General features: G+C 43.1%; 1 protein-coding gene across 2 annotated transcripts in view; it reads right to left on the bottom strand.

Annotated features, from left to right (window-relative positions):
* Window positions 1–2,046: 2,046 nt before the first annotated feature.
* Window positions 2,047–23,859, bottom strand: part of galnt1 (UDP-N-acetyl-alpha-D-galactosamine:polypeptide N-acetylgalactosaminyltransferase 1) — a 34,224-nt gene continuing 12,411 nt past the window's right edge. The window contains exons 2-14 of one of the 2 annotated variants that reach the window (XM_034553309.1): window positions 22,293–22,405; window positions 15,356–15,495; window positions 15,087–15,255; window positions 11,686–11,852; window positions 10,997–11,124; window positions 10,811–10,890; window positions 10,224–10,394; window positions 8,080–8,197; window positions 7,657–7,837; window positions 6,606–6,745; window positions 6,296–6,394; window positions 5,021–5,155; window positions 2,047–4,420 (exon numbers count right to left, since the gene is read on the bottom strand). In XM_034553309.1, coding sequence (XP_034409200.1) covers window positions 4,274–4,420; window positions 5,021–5,155; window positions 6,296–6,394; window positions 6,606–6,745; window positions 7,657–7,837; window positions 8,080–8,197; window positions 10,224–10,394; window positions 10,811–10,890; window positions 10,997–11,124; window positions 11,686–11,852; window positions 15,087–15,255; window positions 15,356–15,494 — 1,674 coding nt within the window. In that variant the 5' untranslated portion in view covers window position 15,495; window positions 22,293–22,405 and the 3' untranslated portion in view covers window positions 2,047–4,273. The remainder of the gene's footprint in view (window positions 4,421–5,020; window positions 5,156–6,295; window positions 6,395–6,605; window positions 6,746–7,656; window positions 7,838–8,079; window positions 8,198–10,223; window positions 10,395–10,810; window positions 10,891–10,996; window positions 11,125–11,685; window positions 11,853–15,086; window positions 15,256–15,355; window positions 15,496–22,292; window positions 22,406–23,859) is intronic. The other variant, XM_034553310.1, reaches the window with a different exon arrangement.

Raw genomic sequence — 23,859 nt, 5'->3', positions numbered from 1 at the left:
ACTCGTTGGCAAGTTGAAACCTCGTTCTGTGTGTGTGAGTCGAGTCGGTGTCTTCGCTCTGAAGTCTGTACAGATCGTCAATGTGTCGGCGAAGCTTTGGACAGATGGACGGAATAAATATCAAATCCATGGAAAGCTACAGAGCAGCTGCTGGTAAAGCCGGCATCTCTGAAGTCTCCAGTAAACTAACCAACAAACTCATTAGTTCGGTATTCAGATTAGTCATATTTTAGACATTTTGTTACAGGATGATTTAAATCTATGAACAAAAAGTTTGCAACATTATTTTCAACTGACGTGTCTTTTCGAACTCTAAACAGTGTTTGTGTTGATTGTGGGAACACAGACACTGTAGGACATTGAATATTGTAGTGGCGACTTCACACACTGGTATTACAGCACGTGAATAGGCAAAGGAGATTTTAATGTTAAAAAGACAATTTTCCACAGTCGAAGGCTCGATTTGATTCATAGGAAGACAAGAAATGGACCAGGAAATAATAACTCTTACTAACATCAGTTGAAGCTTCACACGGATGATAATGCCTCTCATGTTCAGGCTTCAAAAGCTTGGAGAAGCTTGTAGAAGGTAGTGATATAAAATCGTATGATGTGTGAAACCGTTTCAATTTCCTAAAAAAAAAATATCTCCTTTTGAGGTAACGACTTAATATGTTATGTCATAAACAATTAATTTAAACTCAAAAGCTTTAAACCTCCTAATCCTAGGAAGTGACATTGATCAACAAAATAATAAAACAAATAAACTAAGTTTATAAATTCACTCTGTTCCTCTGAACATGCTTCGATATTCCGTCTTTTCTTGGAAGGGTCCCCCGCGGGCCGCAGTCTGATTGGGCGTTGACCCATTTCTTCAGATCAAAGACTCCACAAAGTTCTTCTGAAGTCTGCAGCACACGAACCAGAGTGAAGTGTTCCTGAGCTCAGGCACCTCCAAACCTCCTCTATGGCAGAATCGCTCAGTGAGATGCTTCCTTGAAGAAGACTCCGTACACAACCGACTAGTCTTCATCGAGGAGCAGGAGGAAGGAGAGGAACATTTGAGTTCCCAAATTAGAGAGCCTGATCTATCCTTCGAGGCCCAACTGGAGACTCACTTTTAACTAGAAAAATATGAACTCTTCAATGATAAACTAAAGTAGTGCGAAAAACATCCCACTATCTAAGAGATGCTTTAACAAAACAATAATATTTTCCTAATGATGCATATATTTTACACTTTTGTCCAATATGTCTTCCTGACGGCTCTCGGTGGCTCGAATCCTGAAGATTTTTTTGAAGAATTCAACAGCTCAAGTCAAGGAGTCAGAATACTCTTCTCAAAACATGCAGTGAGTCTGCTGCCGGACTCGATGACTTTCACTGCTCCGTCATGTTTATGAAGAAAGAGAGAAGAGTCCCGTTTCCCCCACGAGACTTGAGATTATCATCTTTTCACACCCGTGGGTGCCTCATGCAACAGTGGTCACACCCCCGTGATCATGTTTTTGTCACTAATCCTCAACTCTTTCTGTTAAAAATTGAATTCTTCTGAGCGGTCTCGCCAGTGGCTCCAAACTATTCCTCTGATTGACAGTCGGTGGCCGTGACGCACCGAGGAACGCAGCGACGTGTAACAAAGGCAGTGAACACAGGAGGATTCAACTGGAGTTATTGCCTCGTGGTCGTATGCCTCGGACAACATAATAAGTGGATCCACATTTGAAATAAAATCGCCGAAGGTTGTTAAAAAAATGGGTTGACTGGGAGGTCAATGTGACCGTGACCTTCAACCACCAGAATCAAATCACTTCATTCTTGAGTCCAGGTGGAGGTTTGTGCCAAATGTGACGATATTCCCGTCAGGCGTTGCAGAGATATATTCATCAAGACAATTCAGAAACACAATGTCTTCAGCCATGGCTGTTGCCAAAAAAAAGAGCCTATTTCCAAATAATTCATGGAGGAAGGAAATGCATTCAAAACATGCGTCAGGCCTCAAGGACGCAGTGCGTCTTGGTGAGAAACACTGAATGTCAACTTACCTTTTGTTTGTTTACTAAATGTGAGCCGTTACGGTTTCTGCCTGAAGAGAACGTGTGTGTTATGAGGCAGAAATCAACATTTTCCTCGTATTGTTCTGTAAACTTTTTCAATTTATTTTCTACATTTGGATCAGCTCAGTGTGGAAGCCTGGACATGTCAGTTAACTTCAAACCCCCCCCCCCACCCCCCCCCCCCCCCCAAAAAAAAATCGAATCAATCATTACACTCCCGCTGTCACACAATCAAAAACACGTTCACATCTTTCAAACGCAGTCAGTCGCTCAGACATGAAATCAGGCGACGGCCTTCTCTCACTATCGCGTCCACAACGAGGACCAACAATGTCCTCTGTGTAAACCCCTCCTCCACTGGAGGAAGCCCAAATGGTTCAAACCTTTATGAAATCACCTCTCCTGCTCGGAGTTGCAGGAGTGATACAAAAAAGAAGAAAGAAAGAACTAATAAAGAAAGCATGATGGTTGAAATGAAAAACACTAATGTAGCCATTTAGCTATCTGACTCAGTGAGATATGTCTAGTGGAATACGGCAAGTGAGCTTGCACAGTGAGATATGTCGTTATGGATTAAGATATGTCTTCTGCTGTTTCGCTCTTTGTAATCCACAGTTCAAATCTTCACTCCCACTCTCTACAATTATTAGTTTTTGCCCGATTAAGTCTCCAAAATCACCTATCTCGGGTATTTTTAACAACAGCTTTCCAGGCTTCCTTTCCTACTATAGATATGTCCTGTGCAGAGACTCGGCTTAAAAGAAGAAAAGCCGCTTTCGCTCTTCTGTACAACAGACGCAGGGATACGCTGATCTGACGTCAGTCTACACTAGTCTACCGTTTGTCCAACAGCGAGGAATCTGAGAGCCGTTTGTCCTCGTAAACAGGGAGCTGATGGACTGGGGATTAGTGCTGAAGACACACACTCGCACTCACACACACGAGACACATCCATCCACACACTCCACTGGAGGAAAGAAGCCCTTGGAGTGTATTTCTTTTAAGAGGTCATTGAGAAGAAGATATGACAAAATGGATTAAAGTATCAGGCCAGTGAAGCCTTATTCCTATCTGTATACAGGATGTGTGTGGGAATATGTAGTGCCTTATGAGAGAGCTCCGTTTAACACTACATTAGGCAGTGAATATCAGTTATATATGCATGTTCCTCTGTGTGTGTGTGTCTGTGTAAGCTCTATGTTAAACATCTTTAAAGACAACAGAGACAGACAGACAGACTAGGGTTACTGCTCTGTGGCCCTCTCACAGGACTGTGGAAACAGACAAAGCCATGTAAAAATGTGACATAGAAATCTCAAGATATCACAAACATCATATTCCTATCTCTAGATCTCTGCGGATGGCAGACGTCGGGTCCTTGTGTTCGGTCCTCTCGGATTTTTATGCGCAGTCCCGAGGAAATTCCTCAGTCGGGAGGCCCAAGTCTGCAGAATGAGATGCCCGGGAGTAACACCAGAGGGAGACATACACCACTGCAAGACTGTGGGAGGGGCTCTGACACACACGCACACACACACACAACATTCTCACACATCCTTCCACATACACTTAAACATGCACCCTTCTTCATATGAGTTCATTTAAGAAAAAGAATCCATTACAAAATTAAATTTAAAAAAAGAAGAAAAAAAAGTACACACACACACACACACACACACACACACACACACACACACACACACACACACACACACACACACACACACACACACACACACACACACACACACACACACACACACACACACACACACACACACACACACACACACACACACACACACACACACACACACACAGAGAGGCAGTCAGTAAACAACGTTAAGGGATGACTTGAGGGGTAAACTGCTTTGTCCAGGGGAGCGGCGAGTGCAAACCTCGACTCAACGGGCCAGTCTTGTAGTAAGTCTCCGCGGTAAAATCTCTTAAAAAAACAACAACAAACAAACGGAAAACAGCCATCGTCTCCTAGAGGGAGTCTTTCCTCTTCTCTCGCTCTGAGGAGGGTCAAACACACTCCTCCCTCTGATCTCTGGCAGAGGTAGTACTGTCCAATCCGGCCTCCTCTCTTCTCGAATCCCGTCGTGGGAAGTCTTTCCTTTCCTTGTGCCCGATAAACAAGTCTGTTCCCCTGATTGCTTACTCTGGGCCGCTGTGTGTATGAGTGTGTGCGTTTGTGAGCGTGCCAAGTGTGGTCAGAAGACCTCTGGTAGTGTGACGTTGCGGAGTAGCCACTGTTGGGAGCGTGCGTGTGTGCAGTCTTTGACGCTGGGCACCTGGCTGTCCTCCTCGCTGGCCTTGTCCAGACACTGGTTACTGTTGACGTGGATCAGGCTCAGCTTCTGCACAGTGGGGAGTCACAGAGGGGGGGGGGGGGGGGGGGAGAGTCAGGCTTGTGAGTGCTTCATTGGGTTTCACAAGGCTACGTAAATAATGACATATTCATATTTACGTACATGTTTCCTAATGTGTCAGCAAGCATATGTATCACCCAAAAATATCCAAAACTCTTAAATATGTGTTGTCATACTGTATGCATTGGGAATACACTGGGTTGATTATCTTTGGTTTCTCAGAAACAGTTGAAAACTGTAAAGAAAACACACACTGGTAACACTGTCGTTACATCTAAACTTACTTAGTTTGGAACTCATTCAGCACCTCATTTGTGTTTTTTTTACACCAATTATTTTTTGTACTTTATATTATGGGCTGTATTTTCTGAGCTGTGCTTATCGCAAGAGGGCCTTGTTTACTGTGAATGTCTTTTTGCAACAGGAAATGCTTAAAAGACGGAAAAGGTTTTCATTACCAATGTTACCATTTCTGGTGAAAAGAACTACTTCATTTTTCAAGACCTGCACGAGAACCCTCTGTGTATGTTAATATGTGTGAGGACATTAAAAAACAGCTTGGCTAACAGTTACATGTTCATAACTCACCACGGGGTCGTAATCCCAGAGCTGGTTCCCTTTGAGGTGATGGCACTTGAGCATCATGACGGGTCCGTTTAGCTTGGACACGTCGAGACACAAGTCATCGGTCCTGATCTCCTTATTGGCCGTGTAGGAGAAAACCTGCATGTCACACAAACGGATTCAAGATCTCAAAACACATTTAAAGCTTTCTTCTCTCGTTCATGGTCACTGCTAGTGGAATCACTGTACTGTCACTGAGTATTTACTTTTAGGAGCAGCGGCTCTACTCAAAGCTCCCTCCAAATGTCGCAGCTTCTCACTCCGAGCCACCAGACCCTTGTATCCACAATCTCCTTCTTTCAGTTACTACCGGAAACTCATTACCCTTAAGTGAGGGTTGGCGCGTATATTGACCTTCCGGTTCGGCTCCCTCTCCCACCATGATGTCTCAAACTCTATTTTACCTTCACTTGTGAACGGGACCCCGAGATACTTGAACTCCTTCACTCGGGGCAGCAACTCACTCCCAACCCACAGAGAGCTATCCACTGCTTTCCGGGGGAGCTCCGGGGTCTCACACTTCCGATGTGCTGACTTTCATCCCCACTGCTTCACACTCAACTGCAAACCGCCCCAGTGCATGCTGAAGGTCACGGTCTATGGACGGTTCTCTCACTTTGATTATATTGGACTGGATGGCTTGTGACAATGGCCCAGGTACCCCATCATCTTGACACTGCAGACCTTCTTAACTAACTCAGAGACCTCTGCCAGGGATATGGGTGAGGGTCTGCTGCAGTAGACCACTGAGCCCACCGAGGCCAAAAGGCCTCGATGGGCTCCTTCACCACTGGTGTCCAACAGTTCAACTAGTTTGGTACAAAGGCCCAAACAGTCAAGAACCTTCCTCCCAGAACTCGTAGTGGCACAGAGGTGACCCTCTTGTTAACTCCCACAGCCACGGTCAGCTGGGGATTCCTGACACCTCTCACTTTCAAAAAGGCATCCATAGAGATATCTAGCCAAATAATGGAATAAGAACATTCCCCTAGTATGCATGTGTGTTATTTCAATGTAACAAGAAGAAATATGTTATATTATATTATTATCCTCATTTAATAGGTCCCCGGCTTTGCCTGCGGTCCAACTGGCAATGCACCCGATGCCTATCACTGGCTGGTTTACAATTAGAAATACTGACACAAAATAATATTTAAAAAATGTTTACTGTTTACACTTTCTTTCCTTATTTAGTGTCATTATTGGTTCTATATTGTGTTATTTCCCCTCCTCGGATACCTGGTTGCCTCCCATGCCGTGGCAGTTGAAAATGCCGACTTTCTCATTCTCCTTGCGGGCCATGTTGTCCAGGCACTGGTTGGTCTCCACGTTGCGGATCTGAGCAGAAGACACACAGAAGCCACAATGAGCAAATCATTAGGAGTACATACAACAAACCCTTTAATTCAAACAGATTCAGATGCATTGTGTCTGCTTGGGTTTCAGCATAAAGGCAGTGAATCACAGACTCTGTGTCTGTCTGTCTTACAGCAATAACAGTATCTAACAATGTGTGAGTCAGCTCGTGTGAGTGTGAGAATGAGTATACCTCTCCCAGGGAGTAATAGTGTCTGGGGATCTGAGAGTCAGGGTACACATTCTCCAAGTACCAACTGAAGGGTTTACATTGAAGCTTTTGTCTCAGAGCCGAGCGAGATGTGATGTCACCATAGTCCACTTTGGTCACACCTGGACACAAGCACATGCACAGACACATACACAGACACAGACATGAAGGTCAGTAACTAGGGTCCCAAACTACAAACAGTCCAGTATTTGTTGAGTGGCTGCGAAATTCAGTTTTCCATGTAAGCAAAGTGTGTCATTGGTAAAGTAGAATGAGGCCACACATGATTTGAAGCACCCAGACAAGGGTTGCACATGTTAAGTACTTGATCAATCATTGGTGACATCAAGGACCAATTCATTAAATAATTGTTATTTAAAAAAACATTAAACTTGTGCTATTAGCAAAATGAGTTATCAAACACATTGAATATAATTGAATATATCAAATAACATGTAGCAGCTAAACACTGCAATAAGAGAAAAGAACTTAACAAATATCTGTGTCTCGATTTCTGCCTACCTTTTCTTGTCTAGGAAAATTAGCATGTCATCATAATTATGTGTAACACAGGTCACAATCAGTCCAGCAGCTGGAAACACTAGGGCTGTATATTTATTTCTATATTTAAAGCTATAATTGCAGTTTTTTTAATGGAGTTTCAAATGTTTGTTAGTTTAGGAAGTAGTTCTGACAATAACAGAGCAGCTCTCCCTTGTGGAGAATCTGCAGCCTGCTAAACAAAAGTAAAAAGCAATTTTGAAGCCATTTATTATTATTTTCTATATTCGTGACTTATGCTCCACTCTTGGTAGTCTCTCCTTTGCCAGCTTGTGTGTGTATGTGTGTTTATGTGCAAGTCAATAGATGCTTCTTAGCGTGAAATTACTCCCCCCCCCCCCCCCCTCCTGCACTGTTGAGTCACCACTGCAATATCACACTCTCCCCGGGTTAATGGATAGATCTCACCTGCCACGGAGATTAAACACATGAACACACACTTGCATGAGCACAAACACACACTCTCACTCACCAGGAGAGATGATGTAGAAGAAGTTTTTAAATTCATCCATCCAGACTTCGGCCAGGCGCCGGTTGTTTTTGTTGATGATCTGTCCCGTTCCTCCAGGAAACGTGTAGGGCGTCGCCTTTCTGAACACGTGGCCCACGTGAGAGCACGTGACAATCTCGAGCGTCCCACCGCACTGCCAAATCTGTGACACAAAAACAGATTTGGCATCAACACACATATACAATATATACCGTGTAGAATAGACATGCTGTAAGGCCTCTTCCGGGAGATTGTTGGCACAGTCAGGTCCCGTCTGTCTCAATTAAGAGCCAGCCAGGATGACGTCCGAGAAGTCAAACTTACGAGTGTAATGTGCATGTGTGTTGCCTGCCGTTGCATGGAAGAATACAGTCATGCCAATTGGCTACGGGTGTGTTCACTCACTCTGAAAGAGATTTCCAGGTTCTCGCCACCCCAGATGTCCATGCCTGCGTCATACGTGCCAATCTCCTGGAAATAATCTCGGTCTATGGAGAACAAGCCACCTGCCATGGTGGGAGTCCTGGAGAGAGATAGGACAGCCGGGTAAGTTAAGAGCGAGGTGGGTTAGTGGCACTTAAGTCCTGCTTTCTAAAGGTCACATGGTATCTACAGATCCAATCAGTTTTATGTTTCACCACTTCTTGGCTGTTTTCCTGTTAGTTCATTCTCTGTTTTTCTGCTCACTCGTCTGTTGTGTGCCAGTGTTGAATGGCCTCAAGGCTCTGCCCCCATTTCTCCCCATCACAGAACAGTTTCCTCCATTGCAGATCGGGCTTATTTTCTTTACTGCCTGTTTTTGCTTCACTTACCAACACACAATACACATACAAGCAAACAGACAGGGATGAAACATATCCTGAGTGCACATGGGGTAAAGCGTGAAAGTGGGAAATAATGAGCAAAACACGTTTTGGTTTCCATGAGCTACACAGAGAAGATTGTGTTTTGAAAAGGGCAAAGTCTTGGTTGTTGTGTTTGAGAGAAGAGGGAGGTAGTGAACTGAGGTGTATAGAGGCTGAGAGACTCTTAGGATGTCTCTGTTTTCACAGACGCTGTTTACAATCACAGACAATAACTGAAAACTAAAACAAAAAGTGGTGAATTATGGCAATATTATTAATAGATATGTGTGTTTTTCTTTTAACTGTAAACATATCAAAGCTCTCTAAACTCCTCAGCTAACAATGAAATCAATATTGTTACAAGACTCAAACACATCACAACAAACACAGATTGTACAATTTCTAATTAAAGTTTCATCGTTCACTTACAAAGAGTCACATAAAAACATGTTTAGCAAAAAGACTGTCATTGAAATAAACACGGCTGCAATAAAAACATAAACAACAACTGTAAGTACAGGGCAATAATACATGCTTTCATCTTTTTGTCTGAAGGAGTCACAGCACCTAATTGACACTAGGTAATTAAACATGTTCAAAGGGTTTTCCCCAAGACTTTTTAAGACCGTGAACACTTGTGTGTTTTTGTTATGTCCAATAGCTGTAAAGAGAAACTTCTGTGATCACAGAGATGTGGCGCTGTGCTGTAAATTCAAAGTTAGGTGATGAGCCCATAACAACCAGTTTGGCTGTTGCGCTTTTCCTCCTGAATCGGCCTGGAGGAGCCTCAGGGTGTGACAGCAGCAGAAACGCTCTCAAGGCACTTATAGTAGCAGTCATTAAATACCAAATTCACATGTGAGAAGTTGAAATCACATCATTGTGACTCTTTACTGATTGATTCTACTGATTTCCAACGAGCAAATCTGATACTACGGAACTAAGTTCACGCTCGACTGAAACCACCCAAGCTTCATTCTGAAAACTTGTGCAATAGTGTTTAAATCTTCTCAGTAATATATAACTAATTCCACAGCAAAGGATTTATTTACATTATATAATAAGTCTAAAGTACTTTTTACTTTCCTACCTAGACCTTGCAACCCAGTTTTGGCACAACCGTGAAAAACAACCGAACACACGGGAACAGAGTGCTCCATAAGATAAATTATGTGTGACCTTAAATAATGTCAAACATGCTTAAAAACAAGAGCAGGAAGAAGAGATGATAGACAGGCAGAAATAAGTTTGTGATTTTAGTATCACGGTCTAAGCCATAAGAAAAGATACAAGGAACCTTTCTGCACGGGATCTTATATAACATAAAATATTGTCTTAAGCTACACGGTTAGGTTCAATGCATTCGTTCAGCATTCACTCCTGAAGGACATTTTATAATAATTAACTGTGGCAAATGAAATGGTGAAGTACGATTATTCTGCACACATCAATTGTGAAAGCCTATCGGCAGCGCTAAAGCTCACGGGCTAAGAGTTATTTTAAACAACTGACTGACAGTTACTGTGAATGATGATGTGGTATTTCACTAATGACTCAATGTTGTCCTGTAGGCAAATTCCTCTTACACTTGACTCACCAGAGAGGGGTAAGGGTCAGCTGCACAACTGGTAGGCATTAAACAACAAGCTGAAAGATGCTTCAAAAAGGCAAGTTAAACCCCGGTTGTCCCGCTGTGCCACCCACCTGACGGGCAGCGTGCGGTCTCCTTTGCGGCGGTCCATCTCTCTCTGGGGAACAGGGTACCAGCGGAAGTTGAGCTTCCAGTTGAAGCCCCCGTACGTCATGTCGGACCCTGCCATGTATTCAAACGTATCGTCGCTGATCACGTCGATGATGGGGCACACCACTGTTCTCCTACAGCAAACACAAAAAACATCAGCACAAGCGTTCATCGGCCTCCTTTTTCATAACCGCGGTTGGTCATCAATCACAGCTAAGTGCTCATGTGCAAGGTGCAGCACCTCCAGAACCAAAAGCCTTTACACAATGGACCGTGCTGAGTCTTCACATCAGCCATCACTCATCATACCCTCTTAAACCCTGTGTGTGAGGGTGTGTGTGTGTGTGTGTGTGCGTGTATATACTTGAGTACCTGCTTGCTGGGAGCAGTAAACAAAGAAAACTAAATTAAGCATAAAATAAACACAGGCAAGCTCCCTGCAGGCTCAACAATATTTCATTGTTTTTTTCTTATTCTTGACATGTATGACATGAATGTTTGTGTGTGTGTGTGCGCGTGTGTGTGTAGGTGTGTGTGTGGGGGGTCTTACTTGTCTTGCTTGATGCGGGCGAGCAGAGGCTCAAGCCAACCTGTTGTGCATTCACAATGAGCATCCAAAAAGGTTATGACCTAGAAACATGGAGAGAAAACATGAGACAAACCCAACTGTGCACACACCATATGGTGAGCAGGTCACTGGGTGGTGGATGTCACATCGGTGCATGTGCACACACACCTGGCCAGTGGAGAGGGACGCTCCCTTGAGGCGAGCACGAATGAGTCCAGACCGCTGTTCCATTCTCACCACTCTGACAGGGACTTCCAGCCTTCTGACATACTGCTCCAACGGCCGCTTTAGGAAGTCTTAACCAATCAAATAAAAGACATATATGCAATAAAAGAATCAAATAAACACACAAGCACGTAAGACACTCACACTACAGATGATAGATTACGAGCCACTCCTTCAAACAATTGATTTTGTAACATCAGAGATCAAAGGTAACTGCACACACCCCACCCCACACACACACACCCTCTGATTTGCACAATCCAACCTGAGGTCCCATAGGGTGAAATGGTGCTGTGTGGTGGCGGATGGGGGGGATTGAGGGTAATAACAGAGTGTAATCCCTGCGGCTGGCGAATTAAAGACCTAATCTCCCCCAAAAGGGATTAGCAGCATTGCACACACACAGGGTGGAGTGGCACACACAGACCATATATGCTGACTGGCTGTTGGGCACCAGCACAGACACACTTACACAAAAACACACACACACCCACAAATACAGCTACACACAGAAACTCAACAGAATCATACAGTAACGCTAAAAAATAGGTTAAGCCTCAAACAAGAGGCACAAGCGGTGAAGGAATTATATGTGTGTGTGTGTGTGTGTGTGTGAGTGTGTGTTTGTGTACCTCTCTCGCTGGCATCGTCCACTAGGACAATCTCCTCCAGTAGTGTGTGAGGTGATCGGTCGATGACGGAGTGGACGGTTCGCAGCAGTGTGCTCCACGCCTCATTGTGAAATACAATCACCACGCTGGTACGGGGAAGATTATCGGGGTACAACTTGTTCTTACACCTACCACGAGAAAACGAAACAATCAGAAAGAAACCGTTAATGCTTAAAAAAAGATGTTTACAATGTGGAATGGTAGACAGATACTTAACGTAACCACAGATATGGATACAAATCAACAGACAACACACTTTTAAAATGGCAGCGAGAAGAGGTGTGAGAATTTCATCGGAAACCAAGTGCACAAAGACAACCACATGTGCAATAAGGGAAGTTGTAGGCTTTAAACACACACAAAACGAAACTGACAGAGACAGAGTGAGAGAAGCGACAAACACTGCGGTCCAGACATCACAATCCAGCCTCTGTCTGATTGGAGGAGACTACTGCTACCGAGAGCTGCAGCTTAAGTGGGTCCACACAAGAGAGCTCAACAAGCGAGTCATAAACATCAACTAAGCAGCATTACTCAGTCATGCAATCACTGCATTAATCAGATCGCCATAAATATCTTCAAACACTGAAAACTGAGGGTGAATAATGAGCGAGCAGCCAAGCGTATATTCCCAAATTTAGACGTAGATAGACAGAAATAGCGGGTCAGCATGATGACAGTTGATTAGCGATGCTAATTAGCATGCGAGTCATTGTCATAGCAGTGTAGAGCACACACACACACACACACTTCAGACTCTCCTTTTGAGAAACACACAGGGATGTACATGTGAGACAGAGGAGAGCAGGCACGAATGGAGAAGAGAGAAGATGGATGTTAGTGTCACGGACTCTTTTGAAGAGTATTTGCTGGAGTGTTTACATTGTTTAGGCAATTAAGTACACAGTTTGTGTTATTAAAATTACACCTGACCCCCTTTACAAAGCATGGTTATGAATTTAAGATTGATTGTGTTTCACCCTGGCAGCAATTGATGAAGATTTATTTTAGTCTGAAAATCTTAGACTTGCAAGAAAGACACTCTTTCAATGTGTGGGTTCCTAGAAGAGTGAACTAGTGAATGATGACATTTTAGACAGTTTTATGCAGATTCCAGTGGATGCTGCACAAAATACCACACAATACACTGCATTAAAGTACATCGCCGCTTTGCCAAGGTTTTACAGAATTTTGTCACATCCTTTCAACCGTTTTTAAGGCATATAAATCCTTCATAATCATCTCACCAGCAGCTTTGAAAGCATGCTCTTTCCATTGGAAATAAGTCACATATTACAGATGGATTGATTTGCACAACAGATGGCAGAAAATATAGACTAATCCAATCCAAATGAATGACAAACGTTACTCTCCAAGAAGAAAAACAAAAACATTAAGCACGCATCACTTTTGCTGGAGAACAAGTTAAGAGTCATGGGAGAAAGAGGCCCACCTCTGTGGCTCAAAGAACGCAGCAGCCTGCAAGCTCTCTGACCTTAAACTGTCTCACAGTCAAAGTGTTTCTGTCAAAAGACGCTCAGTGAGCTGCTCCAACCGTCATCTATTCATGACAAAACTGATGCCAGCTTGCGACTTCCTTCCTCTGACAGATTCAACAGCCAAATGGAATATGATCCCCTCGTCATAACTCCCTCCCTGCTCGTGATCATCCACTGGAATGCTTCCTCCCTCTGCTGCGGATTCTGACAGAAGGAATGTAACAGCGACAGAGGAGAGGAGGTCAAGAATATTCTCCATCCTGCAGCCGCCTCTGGAGCCTGTTAGATAACGCACACAGCGATTCACAGTGTGCATGTGCGTTAGTACTCTCTGCGAGGAAGGGAGGGTCGATGATCGCACAAGATGATTCACATCCTAAGAGTCTCTCAGCCTCTATACACCTCAGTTCACTACCTCCCTCTTCTCTCAAACACAACAACCAAGACTTTGCACTTTTCAAAACATAATCTTCTCTGTGTAGCTCATGGAAACCAAAACGTGTTTTGATCCATGAAGGCATGAACGCATCATGTCACATGATGTGGATTTAAATGACCGAGGAGCGGTTGTGAGTCCTGTGGATCTGGCAACAGCAAAGCAGGGGAATGAGTTTCAGGCCGTTTCTCCCAACCAGTGGATTATGGGGATGGGGTGGGGGGGCAGACTGGTGCCGATTTAACGGCATCACTCTTCCAACATTAAACCCACACACACATGTATAAATACATACATCTATATACTATGTGCATTCTCGTAAAAATTGTGAAAAGGAGAACATTTGAAGTTGTCTGAAAGGTGTGGTCATGGAAAGTGTTTTCCTATACTGTGGATCTACCCAAGCACATGCGCGCACACACATGCAGAAATGTCCTGTCTTTTCTTTTTTTTGACTCAATGACTGCACTCCTGACAATAATGAAAATAGACCAACAGCGAGTTTCCACTTCAAAGTTTCAGCTAATGGTGACCTGCTTGGCGATGATGAATTAATTCAGTTTCCCTAAACCTGCCGAACCACACACACACACACACACACACACACACACGATATTGACTCAGTCTTATCTCCTAATTGGAAAAGCAGATAGACGGAGAGAAGGCTGAGTGAAAACACACCTAGTAATCAACTCTCGCTCAAAGACTAAAACCCATTTCACGGATCAATGTCCTTTTTCTTTCCCGCCCGTCTAGTGTGCATGTGCCCCTGCCTGTCAGTCTTGTGTCTGTCAGTCAGCCTTTCTGTCTATCGCTTAGAAAACCTTCATTACTGATCTCTGCATGTTCCACTACTGAAGCGCATAAAGGGGCAGAGGGTCTTGGAGGCGGAGCTGGTTTCCACCTGCTTGAACTAACCTTGACATAAAACTACCAAGCTGCTGGATGGATGCACACCTGTCTGCTGCTCTGACTGCCTGCCTCTCTCTCTCTGCCTGTCTGATGACTGAACAACCTGCAGACACTGAAGTGAGACTAAACTCCTCATTAACTTGTGTTATTTGAGTCCCAGTTACATACACTATATATATATATATATATATATATATATATATATATATATATATATATATATATATATATATATATACACACACAGTATGTATATGCATATAGTCTCTAACCTAACTTATGCATCCATTCATCTGTCTCGCTCTATGTCATTCATCATGACCGTAACTACCCTTTACAGGGGCTCACTGTGTGACTGATTTCAGGTTTGAGGCCAGACTTCTGGCTTGCGGTTCATAACTGATCACTAGTGTGATGATGTCAACAGACAATGCCAGTGAGAGACATTTTGATGGGAATTTAATGAACGGAGTGACCAAACGGGACAGATGATTAGCTGCAGGGAGGCTGCTCACCCTTCCAGGCGGACGTCAGGCAGTGACCGATTGAGAGCAATCATCTCCGAGGCCATGAGGTTGAACTGGTTGATCTTAAACATCTCCTTCATCTTCTCCTGGTTATCCTTCGGGATCACCACCGGCTTTCCGCCTTCTCCGGGCCCGTCCCGCGGCCTGGTCATGGCATCTGCAGCAGATACACACACATAAGACACACCGAGGGAGCTGGAGGATGCGAGAGTGCGTCTCCATGATCACATGATCTATGTGTGGCAATACACACTCACCTTGTCTCCCTGGCAGTCCTCTCTCTCTTTTGTCATCACACTTGTTGCACTCGCTGAAGTAGAGCAGAATGAACATATCCAGCATCACCCACACTAGAGAAGTGGCCAAAACCACCTTACAGTAAGCGAACCTCCGCATCCTAATAAAGTAATGGGAGACAGAAGAGGAGGGGAGAGAAGTTAAGTCTCTGGCTGAGGTGAGTTCCGAGCTACACACACACACACACACACACACACACACACACACACACACACACACACAGGCTTTTCCAAAGTTCTGCAGAAGAGATTACGTTTAATTTCTCCTCACTCCCCTAAACCTCCAGCCCTCCCACATTGCTACCCTGAAGTATCTCCATTTGTCTTTCTTCCCGTCTGTCTGTCTGACTCTCAGCACTTATCTGTGGGCTGTTTATCAGCGCTGGTTCAAATGGTCACCTTGACACTCAGAGAAAGCCTCACAATTAGCACAGTGCTGGATTACATCATTCAGAGAGAAAAATAGGATAACTATTTTTGTCAAGGTTTATATGTCAATGTGTTTTGCTTTTGATATGATGTTTCATGGTATCCAAGTAAAGCTTTGGCTGCTGTCAAGTATCAAACAAATGTATACGCCGATCCTCTGATTTCTCAGACACGCTGCAGTGTACAAGCCAATCTACACTCTTTATACATGCAACATAGCAGATCCCCTGTGTGCTAAAGGGCAGTCAGACACACACCTGCAGGTAAGCATGCACACGCACATACACGGAGCAGAGAGAGAGGAGCTGTGATCGTAATTGCTTTTCTTTGGCAGGCAGTGAGAGACCGACACAGCCGCATTAAAATTCCTCTGCTCCCCTTTCCTTCTCTCCTCCAGCTCCATCTCTCCTCTCTTTGGCTGATTCTCTGCCTCAGTGATCCCTCCGGTTGCAGCAGCACAAGCAGAAGGGAGAAAATTAATTTGGCTACGCTGATTTCTTTCGTGTCCCTGGGAGGGAAAAAATGTGTTTGTGCATAGTTAGCTTAGTTTAGCTTTGCTTTGCAGCCACGGAGGACTGAAAACTGCAGAGCAGCGATTCTAAATTCCTCCCGATAAGATTCTGGTAGCACAAAGTTCTGTCCACAGCAGAACATTTGAAAATGTGTCTGTTTTCTCAAAGTTTGTCTTTTTCCTGTTGAGCCAAAGTGTTTCCATGTCCCAATAATGTAATAGTTTGACTAGTTTAGTAGGTTAAAGATATGGTAAAGTCTCAAACCTAATATAGGAAAACATATTGCTGACTAGGGTTGCAAAATTCCGGGAATATTCAAAGTTGGACACTTTCCACAGGATTAATTAACGGGAATAAACGGGAATAAACGGGAATTAACAGGGAATTTTGGGGTAATTTAACTGTATTTACCTTGTCATAAGCAGACATGCATGCAAACATTTATAATACAACTTTTAAAAATGACATTTTTGACATTTTGTGAGTAGAACTTTATTCTTTCATCGAACAACAAAAACATGAACGTTGAATAAAAAAGGTGTATTCCCTATGATCACCACCCCCCAACCCACATTTTTTTGTGGGTGTTTTTCCCTGAATCCTTTCAGGTCTAAATGCGTCCTCCTCACTGCTGTAGAAAGTTAGTCTACTGTATACAAATAAACTTGGTATTAAAATGAACATGGCTTCAGTTTACCAAGTAATCAATATGCTAGGTAATGACAAACAGTGTTGGGAAAGTTCACTTTCTACATGAACTAGCTCAGTTCATAGTTCACACATTTTAAAATGAACTAGTTCAGTTCATAGTAAATAATTCAACATTTTGGACTAGTTCAGTTATTTTGAAAATGTTGAACTAAGTTCACAGCTCCAAAAAATTAACTAGTTCAGTTATTTTTTTCAATATGTTGCGAGCTATAACTTAAATCTCTATCTGTCTGCAATACCGCTCTTGGCCTCTACGCAACTTGGCGCTCTCACACTTGCCAGGCAAAGGGCTGAAACGTTCAGACGCAACACTGATGACAAAGACGTTCAAAAACAACAGAATGTTTTATGTTCACGTTTATGTTTCTGGCAGACAATGTTCCCAACCAGCTGCATTCAGGGTCCAGCTGAGCTCGGCGTGCATAGTCTTGTTCTCAACTACATTTAAGTTCCCTGTTATATGCTCTTGCAAAAAAACGTAGGCACATTTTTTTTTTTCAAAATTCCCGATGAAACTTTCTGGAAACTTTCCGGAAATTTACCGGAAACTTTTCCGCCCCTTTGCAACCCTATTGCTGACCACTATAATCATGAACATTGTAATTACTACTTGCGAGTTGTGAAATGAGAGCTGCAATAGCCAATAACAAGGAGCACTATTATGTGACATGGTCATGAACCCGAGAAGTTTCTCAGCTCATGTCAGACTCGTCCTGCAATTCACAGGAGTTTTGTAACCTTGCAATATTGTATCTCTCTCATGTTGACAAAATGAATATGGTGCATAGAAACCACCAGTGGATAAATGCAACGCGCTGGTCTGTAATTCCCAGAGAAGAGAATCATCTAATCAAATCAAGTGAACTACAGCAACAATGGTTTTGACAAGTTTAATGCAAGTGCATCATGTCCCAGCTCAAATTTCAAATTTTACTCTTGGTTTACAATTTTCACACTTTTCTTTTATGGAGAAATCTTGTATCTTATCGTAGCCTTCACCCTTGCCGTTTCATACGTCTACTCTCATTGATATATAAGCCCTGTTTCTTCTGTAAGCCACAGTCAAGGACCCAGGTTTTCTACATTTTTAGGGTTCCCACCACATCTCCAATACACTTAAAACTCTCCGAAAGTTTAGTGTTAGGACTGTTGTGGGAAAAGCAACATAAAACACAAATAAACGTGGTAGTTATAAAAACACATTCAGGTATTTTCCTGTAAAGTAACAGTAAGTTCATTCATAGATCCTCCCGGATACCCTCGAATAATTCGTCAAATTGCTTGTCTCACTGTTTGGATTCCTCCTGAATTCTTGAAATTCCCAAACATCAGTGGGAAGCCTGAAATGCAGGTCCTGCTCTACGCTCGCTCTTCTTTCCGTCTCTCTGAAACACAGCTGGATTGTACCGACCTCCGAGCAGCAACATGACACAACCTGATATCACAGCAGGAACTCGGATCCTTGTCACCTTTCCTTGCGCACCTCCAGAGCGAGGGGCACATATGCCAAACACATAACAGTGCACTTGGGAGGAGACACCGACATGGAGGCACTTCATTACAGGAAGGCACACATATATTCTTGCTCACAAACAAGTCTTGTCAAAATGCTGTCAGAGATGTCAACTGTTTTTTTTTTTTTTTTTTACCAGAATGCCATTTGATCACAGCAGAAGTGAAAGAAGCAAAACAGCAGCGCTTCGAGCAGTTGCAGAGAATATTTATATGCATGTACATTGACTTAACGCGCTTTCCATTGCCGTCTCCGAGCCGTGTCTCTCCAATCACTGTATTTCTAATCAGGCATGGCAGAGGACACCTCAGGTCTGCTCTGTGCTCACTGTAGCCCCGGGCCCTGCTTCTGTGTGTGTGTTGCATGTGTGTGAATGTGTGTCAGTTTAGTTTATGTTGGGCGCTAGTCTCTTTGAAGTTCCTCTTCAACAGCCTGGCTCCCCGTGACATTAAACAGGCACACACACATCTCCGTCCCTCCGTCTCTGCGCTCTCTCCCTAATCCCTGAACAGATCACATTCCCTCCATCTTTTCTTTACATCTCCATCCTGGGCATTTCGCTCTCAGCCATCCCACCCCCACTCCCGTGTTTGTCTCTTTTCAAGAGTGGTTGCCATCACTACTTCCCTACAAGAACACAATTTCCCCCTTCACATCATTCTCTGTGTCTCTCTTTATTTCCCCTCTTCTCCACGGGGCTTAATCCTTCTTAAGAGATTGCACAACCAATGTTTCTCACAACTACTTGTAAAAACTGAAGTGAGAGAATCACTCGCTCCTTGACTGGGAACGGGGAGCCTCCCTTCTGGGGATTTCATGTTTATATGTGGAAAATAAAATTAGGGGAGGAGGGAGGAAGATGGTAAATATGAGGGAGTCAAATGAGAGAGGAGGATTTATGGGTGTGCTGCCAATTCATATAACAAACTGTAAACAATGCATTTGCTTGCTCTCTGTAATACCTAGTTTATACTTTAAGAAACTACTTTATGAAACTACTACTTTATCCGTCATAAACAAGTGTGTAAAAATGTACGTTGCTGTTTGAAGCATCTTCAATGAGAAAACAGAAATCAGAGATGGTGCTATTCCAGTGCACACGTCTAGTTGGGTCATATGGACTTGAAAAGCTCAACAGTTTCCAAGACAACGCTGATGGGAGCGCCAATTTTTAGAACAGTTGTAATGCTTCTGAATTGGAGCAGAACGAGGAAAAGGCTAATATTAGGGAAGTGAAACAGAACAAGGCGGCCTGGAGCCCGTCTCTATTGCTCTCTATGGAGTACACGAGGTACACAGCTGCTCCTGGCCAAAAGGCTGGGGTCAGTTCATTTTCAGGTCATAACCTTGATTGCAGAACACAACTGGTTCAATATAAGAAGGAGAGCAAGAGGAGGACTGTGACAGAGAGAGAGAGAGAGACCTGCAATTGGTTTATAGGGAGAAAGAGAGTAGACACACACAGTATGTGTCTGTGGTTATATTCATAGAATTTATTGTGTACTCTAGATGTACTAAATATATATTATATTCACATTAGTATATTTATACATACAATTACAGGGTTTGCCGCAGTGTTTTACAGAAAAAGAGGAGCACCTCCTCATAAAAGTCGATACACTTTTATGAGAAAAAAAACAATTAACTTTTAGTGAAAAGAGCAGAGTAGGTATTTCACACTGCAAATTGTTATTTCATGAATGTGGCTGTTTAGGATGTAATCTAAAACTTAATTTAATAAAAAGAAAAGTTGGGCCAGGAACTGCATTGCTTACCATGATTAATTTGAGTAATTCTATATAATTATTTAATACTTTCTTTTTCTAATTAAAATCAAGAGTCTTGAAAAATCATGGCAGGGTAGAAACCCAGTCTTGTTTATAAATAACAAAATTACAAAACTACTGGAGTAGAAAAGAAATAGAAACGGAGAAGGGTGACAGGAACAGCCACAGAGACGGAGTGATGCAGTTCGCTGCTCCGACGTTCCGACGCTCCGACGCTCCGACGCTCCGACGCTCAAGAGCTGGAAGTGAGCAAAGTCAGCTCCAGCGCTTTGGAACCAGATGCTGGTTCAACCTCCTCTACTGCCTCACAGTACGATTCATACTTTGGCTGCCGACCTGCAGCCAGCCATGCAAGCCCACTTTTTATTTCTTTGACTGTGGAAAACTGATATTTTCACATTACAGATGACCAAAGGCATTAAAACCGGGTTAAACGTGATTTTGCACTGGACTGTAACTGGTGGGAGTTTGTCTGATGAGACATATTTCTCATAATTGTAGGTGAGGTTTACAGATGGATCTTGAGCTATTTGGGGAGGGAGAGAGAGAGAGAGAGAGAGAGAGTGGAATTAAACTATTCAATCTCTAAATCACTCAGGTATTGTGGGCCAAAATCAATATACGTTATTGTCCCAGGGGGTGTTCCCTTGATGGTTGGAGAGAGCGCAGCTGCCGGCTTTGCAGTACCAGAAAGCCAGAGACACAGGCGGGCACACAGCACATGTATACAAATAAATAACAGACATAAGAACTCACTAACCACCGCATCATGTATATTGGTCTGCGTGACGCCTGTGTGCTGTAATTGCTCTTTTAACATCTCATATCACACCGAGTGGAGGCTTTAATGACACTGATTGACACGCACGCACGACACGTGTCAGCTGCTCTCAGTGCTGCTACTCTGAAGGCTACGGAGACATTTACAAGGCTCTGGCATCACAGCAGGGCTTTGCTGACTACCTGACAACCTACTATCTGGAATATTATTATGATGTTATTTTATACAAAATATTTAACTTCGTTTTTAATGCAACATTGGATTTTATACAAATCAGTGATATTACAACAAACACTAAGGCTGTCGTAGTTTTACGATTAATTGTTAAGTGCAATTAAGGAGTTAATTGTCTTTCTGTAAATTTGAGGGCACACAGCAGTGCTGTTTAAAAACTGGAAAACTAAATCTAGGTTGTTCATTTTAATGGCTACGTGTCTAAATTATGCGCTTGTTAGCAAAGGAGTGTGAATTAATATTCAATTAGTTTGCACATACTTCGCTGCTCCAAACGCTTTCCCAGTCACTCTCTTTCTCTCGCTCGACCACACACACACAAACACTCTTAAATGACCACACTATTGGTTGTGTTAACTTTAGAAAACATTCCAACCTATGTATACACACACAAAACACTACCTACTAAAAGAAGTAAGGAAAACTAAAAGCACAATTCAACAGCCACAACTGAATGCATCAGAGACCAAAAGCAAGACAGTTAATCACCACTATGGATTTGATTTGTATTTCACATCTTAATCCTAAAAATACAGCTGCAGTATTAACAACAATGCAATTTGCATCCTAATGAAAACACTTGTCACCAATAATTTGAACAGCAGTGAACATTCTCCTGAAAGAAGTAATCCCCATCATAATAACCATATCATACAGGATTCAGAGACAGTTTTATTAATGCGTAAACAATAGATTTTAGTAAAATCAACAACTTGTAAAGCTTCAACTCCTAAAAAGAAGGTTGCGATGGTGCAACATCGAGCATCGTCAGTTTGACTCTTTAATAATACGCTTCTGACATATCTGCTGTTTTATATTAATTGTACTTTGAGTTTATTGTCTTCTCTGTATGTATATATTTTAGTCCTTAGTCTGTACAAATATGCAGTGTGAAGTTTGGCTGAAGCTAATGTCATTAACAAACTCATACCTGTCCAAGTGACTAAAGGAGTCTCTGGTCAGATGTGCAGGTTGCTCCACCAGCAGAGGAGGCGGAGCGTGAGAGATCCCACTTCCTCCTTCGCTTGTCACTCAAACATACTCCTTGAACAAGAGAGAAAAAAGACACAGAATAAAAACATGGTTTTGCTAAGTGGAAGAGCAGTATGCAGGTTTAGCAGTTATTATTGTATGATCTTGAAACCAAGAATGGAAGTCAGGAAATAATCTAAAGAACCGTTGTCTTCCTTTTCATCCATCTCTTTAACATTCAAGCTATAGTGCATTGATTGAGGACTGTGGTCAAACGGTTTTGAAAAGAGAGCAAAACCACAACGCAACCACAGGAAGACCGTGAGAGGCTGCCACTCGGCCTTAAACAGACTTCCTGGCTGTGCACGCGCAACAATAACACTCATCTATCTCTCACATGGTCAGAGTCACAGTGTCACCAGGCATGTTCCAAGTTGCACCAACACTTCCTGGCATTAGTGGAAGTAACTATCGTACAGCCAAGACACTTTCTAGTGTTTGCTCTGAATACGGCACTCAAGTTGTCAGTCATTTACTAATTGTCATCTGGGCTGTGTGTCTTTGTATTGTGTTATAAATCCATCGTCCTTCCTCCTTGCACACTGACCAAAAGGTCAAACACAACCAAAGACTCTCCGCCAGCTTTAGAGCAGGATGAAACGAGAGAAAACAGAGGGATGGAGGGGTAGAGGGATATAAGGATGGACAACTGACGGACTCTCTGAACTGCTCATCTCACTGGATTAATCTGCTATTTCTTTTTAAATCTGCAGAGAATGAAGATGAGAGTGAATATGACTCAGTGTGGCGTATGCACGCATGTGTGCGTGTTCGTGTGTGCCCTTCAATCTGGTCCTTGCCCTACTTTAAAGCCAAGTCATCATTCTGGTCCACTGGGAGTTCATACTGCGAGCCATTGTATGCGTGTGTGTATTAAAGGTTTGTATTATAAGAAAAACCATAGCATAAATCTCTTCCTGCCAGCCCACACACTCCTGCGTTCGTGAGTGAGGAGGCTTTACTGCAGTGCAGGTATGCTTCAGTATGTGAAGGGTCCTGGCCACCAAAGGTGTCCGTCTCCTCCGGGGTAAGTCCCGATTCCTCTTCTCGCTCGCTCTCTCGCTCGCTCCCCCCCCCCCCCCCCCCCCCCCCCCCCACACACAAACGGTCTCTCTTTCCATCATTTTTAAATCTCCCTTCATTTTATACACACCTCCACAAAGTGAGAGTGGAATGTAATCCCTCTGCAAATTGGAAGCAGGACAAGAAGAGCCTCTATAAATACTCATCAGATTCCCCTGACAATCACAAAATAAACCCACAGAACTACACACAACACTGCAGCAAAAAAAAAGAAGAAGAAAAAAAAGGCCACTTCTCTCTGTGGCTGTCTACAGAGCAAACCTCTTCCTCTCCTCCTCCTTCCTGTCTCACGCTGTAGTCATTGCATGAGTGCTACATGTTGAGGAGGAGCAACCACAAACGGCAAGAGAGACAGACAATACTTGAATGAGAACATTTGAACG

Source organism: Cyclopterus lumpus, chromosome 16 (genome assembly GCF_009769545.1).
Source record: "Cyclopterus lumpus isolate fCycLum1 chromosome 16, fCycLum1.pri, whole genome shotgun sequence".
Taxonomy (NCBI): domain Eukaryota; kingdom Metazoa; phylum Chordata; class Actinopteri; order Perciformes; family Cyclopteridae; genus Cyclopterus; species Cyclopterus lumpus.
The sequence above is the reverse complement of the archived record's forward strand: the minus strand, read 5'-3'. Positions and strand labels throughout refer to the sequence as shown.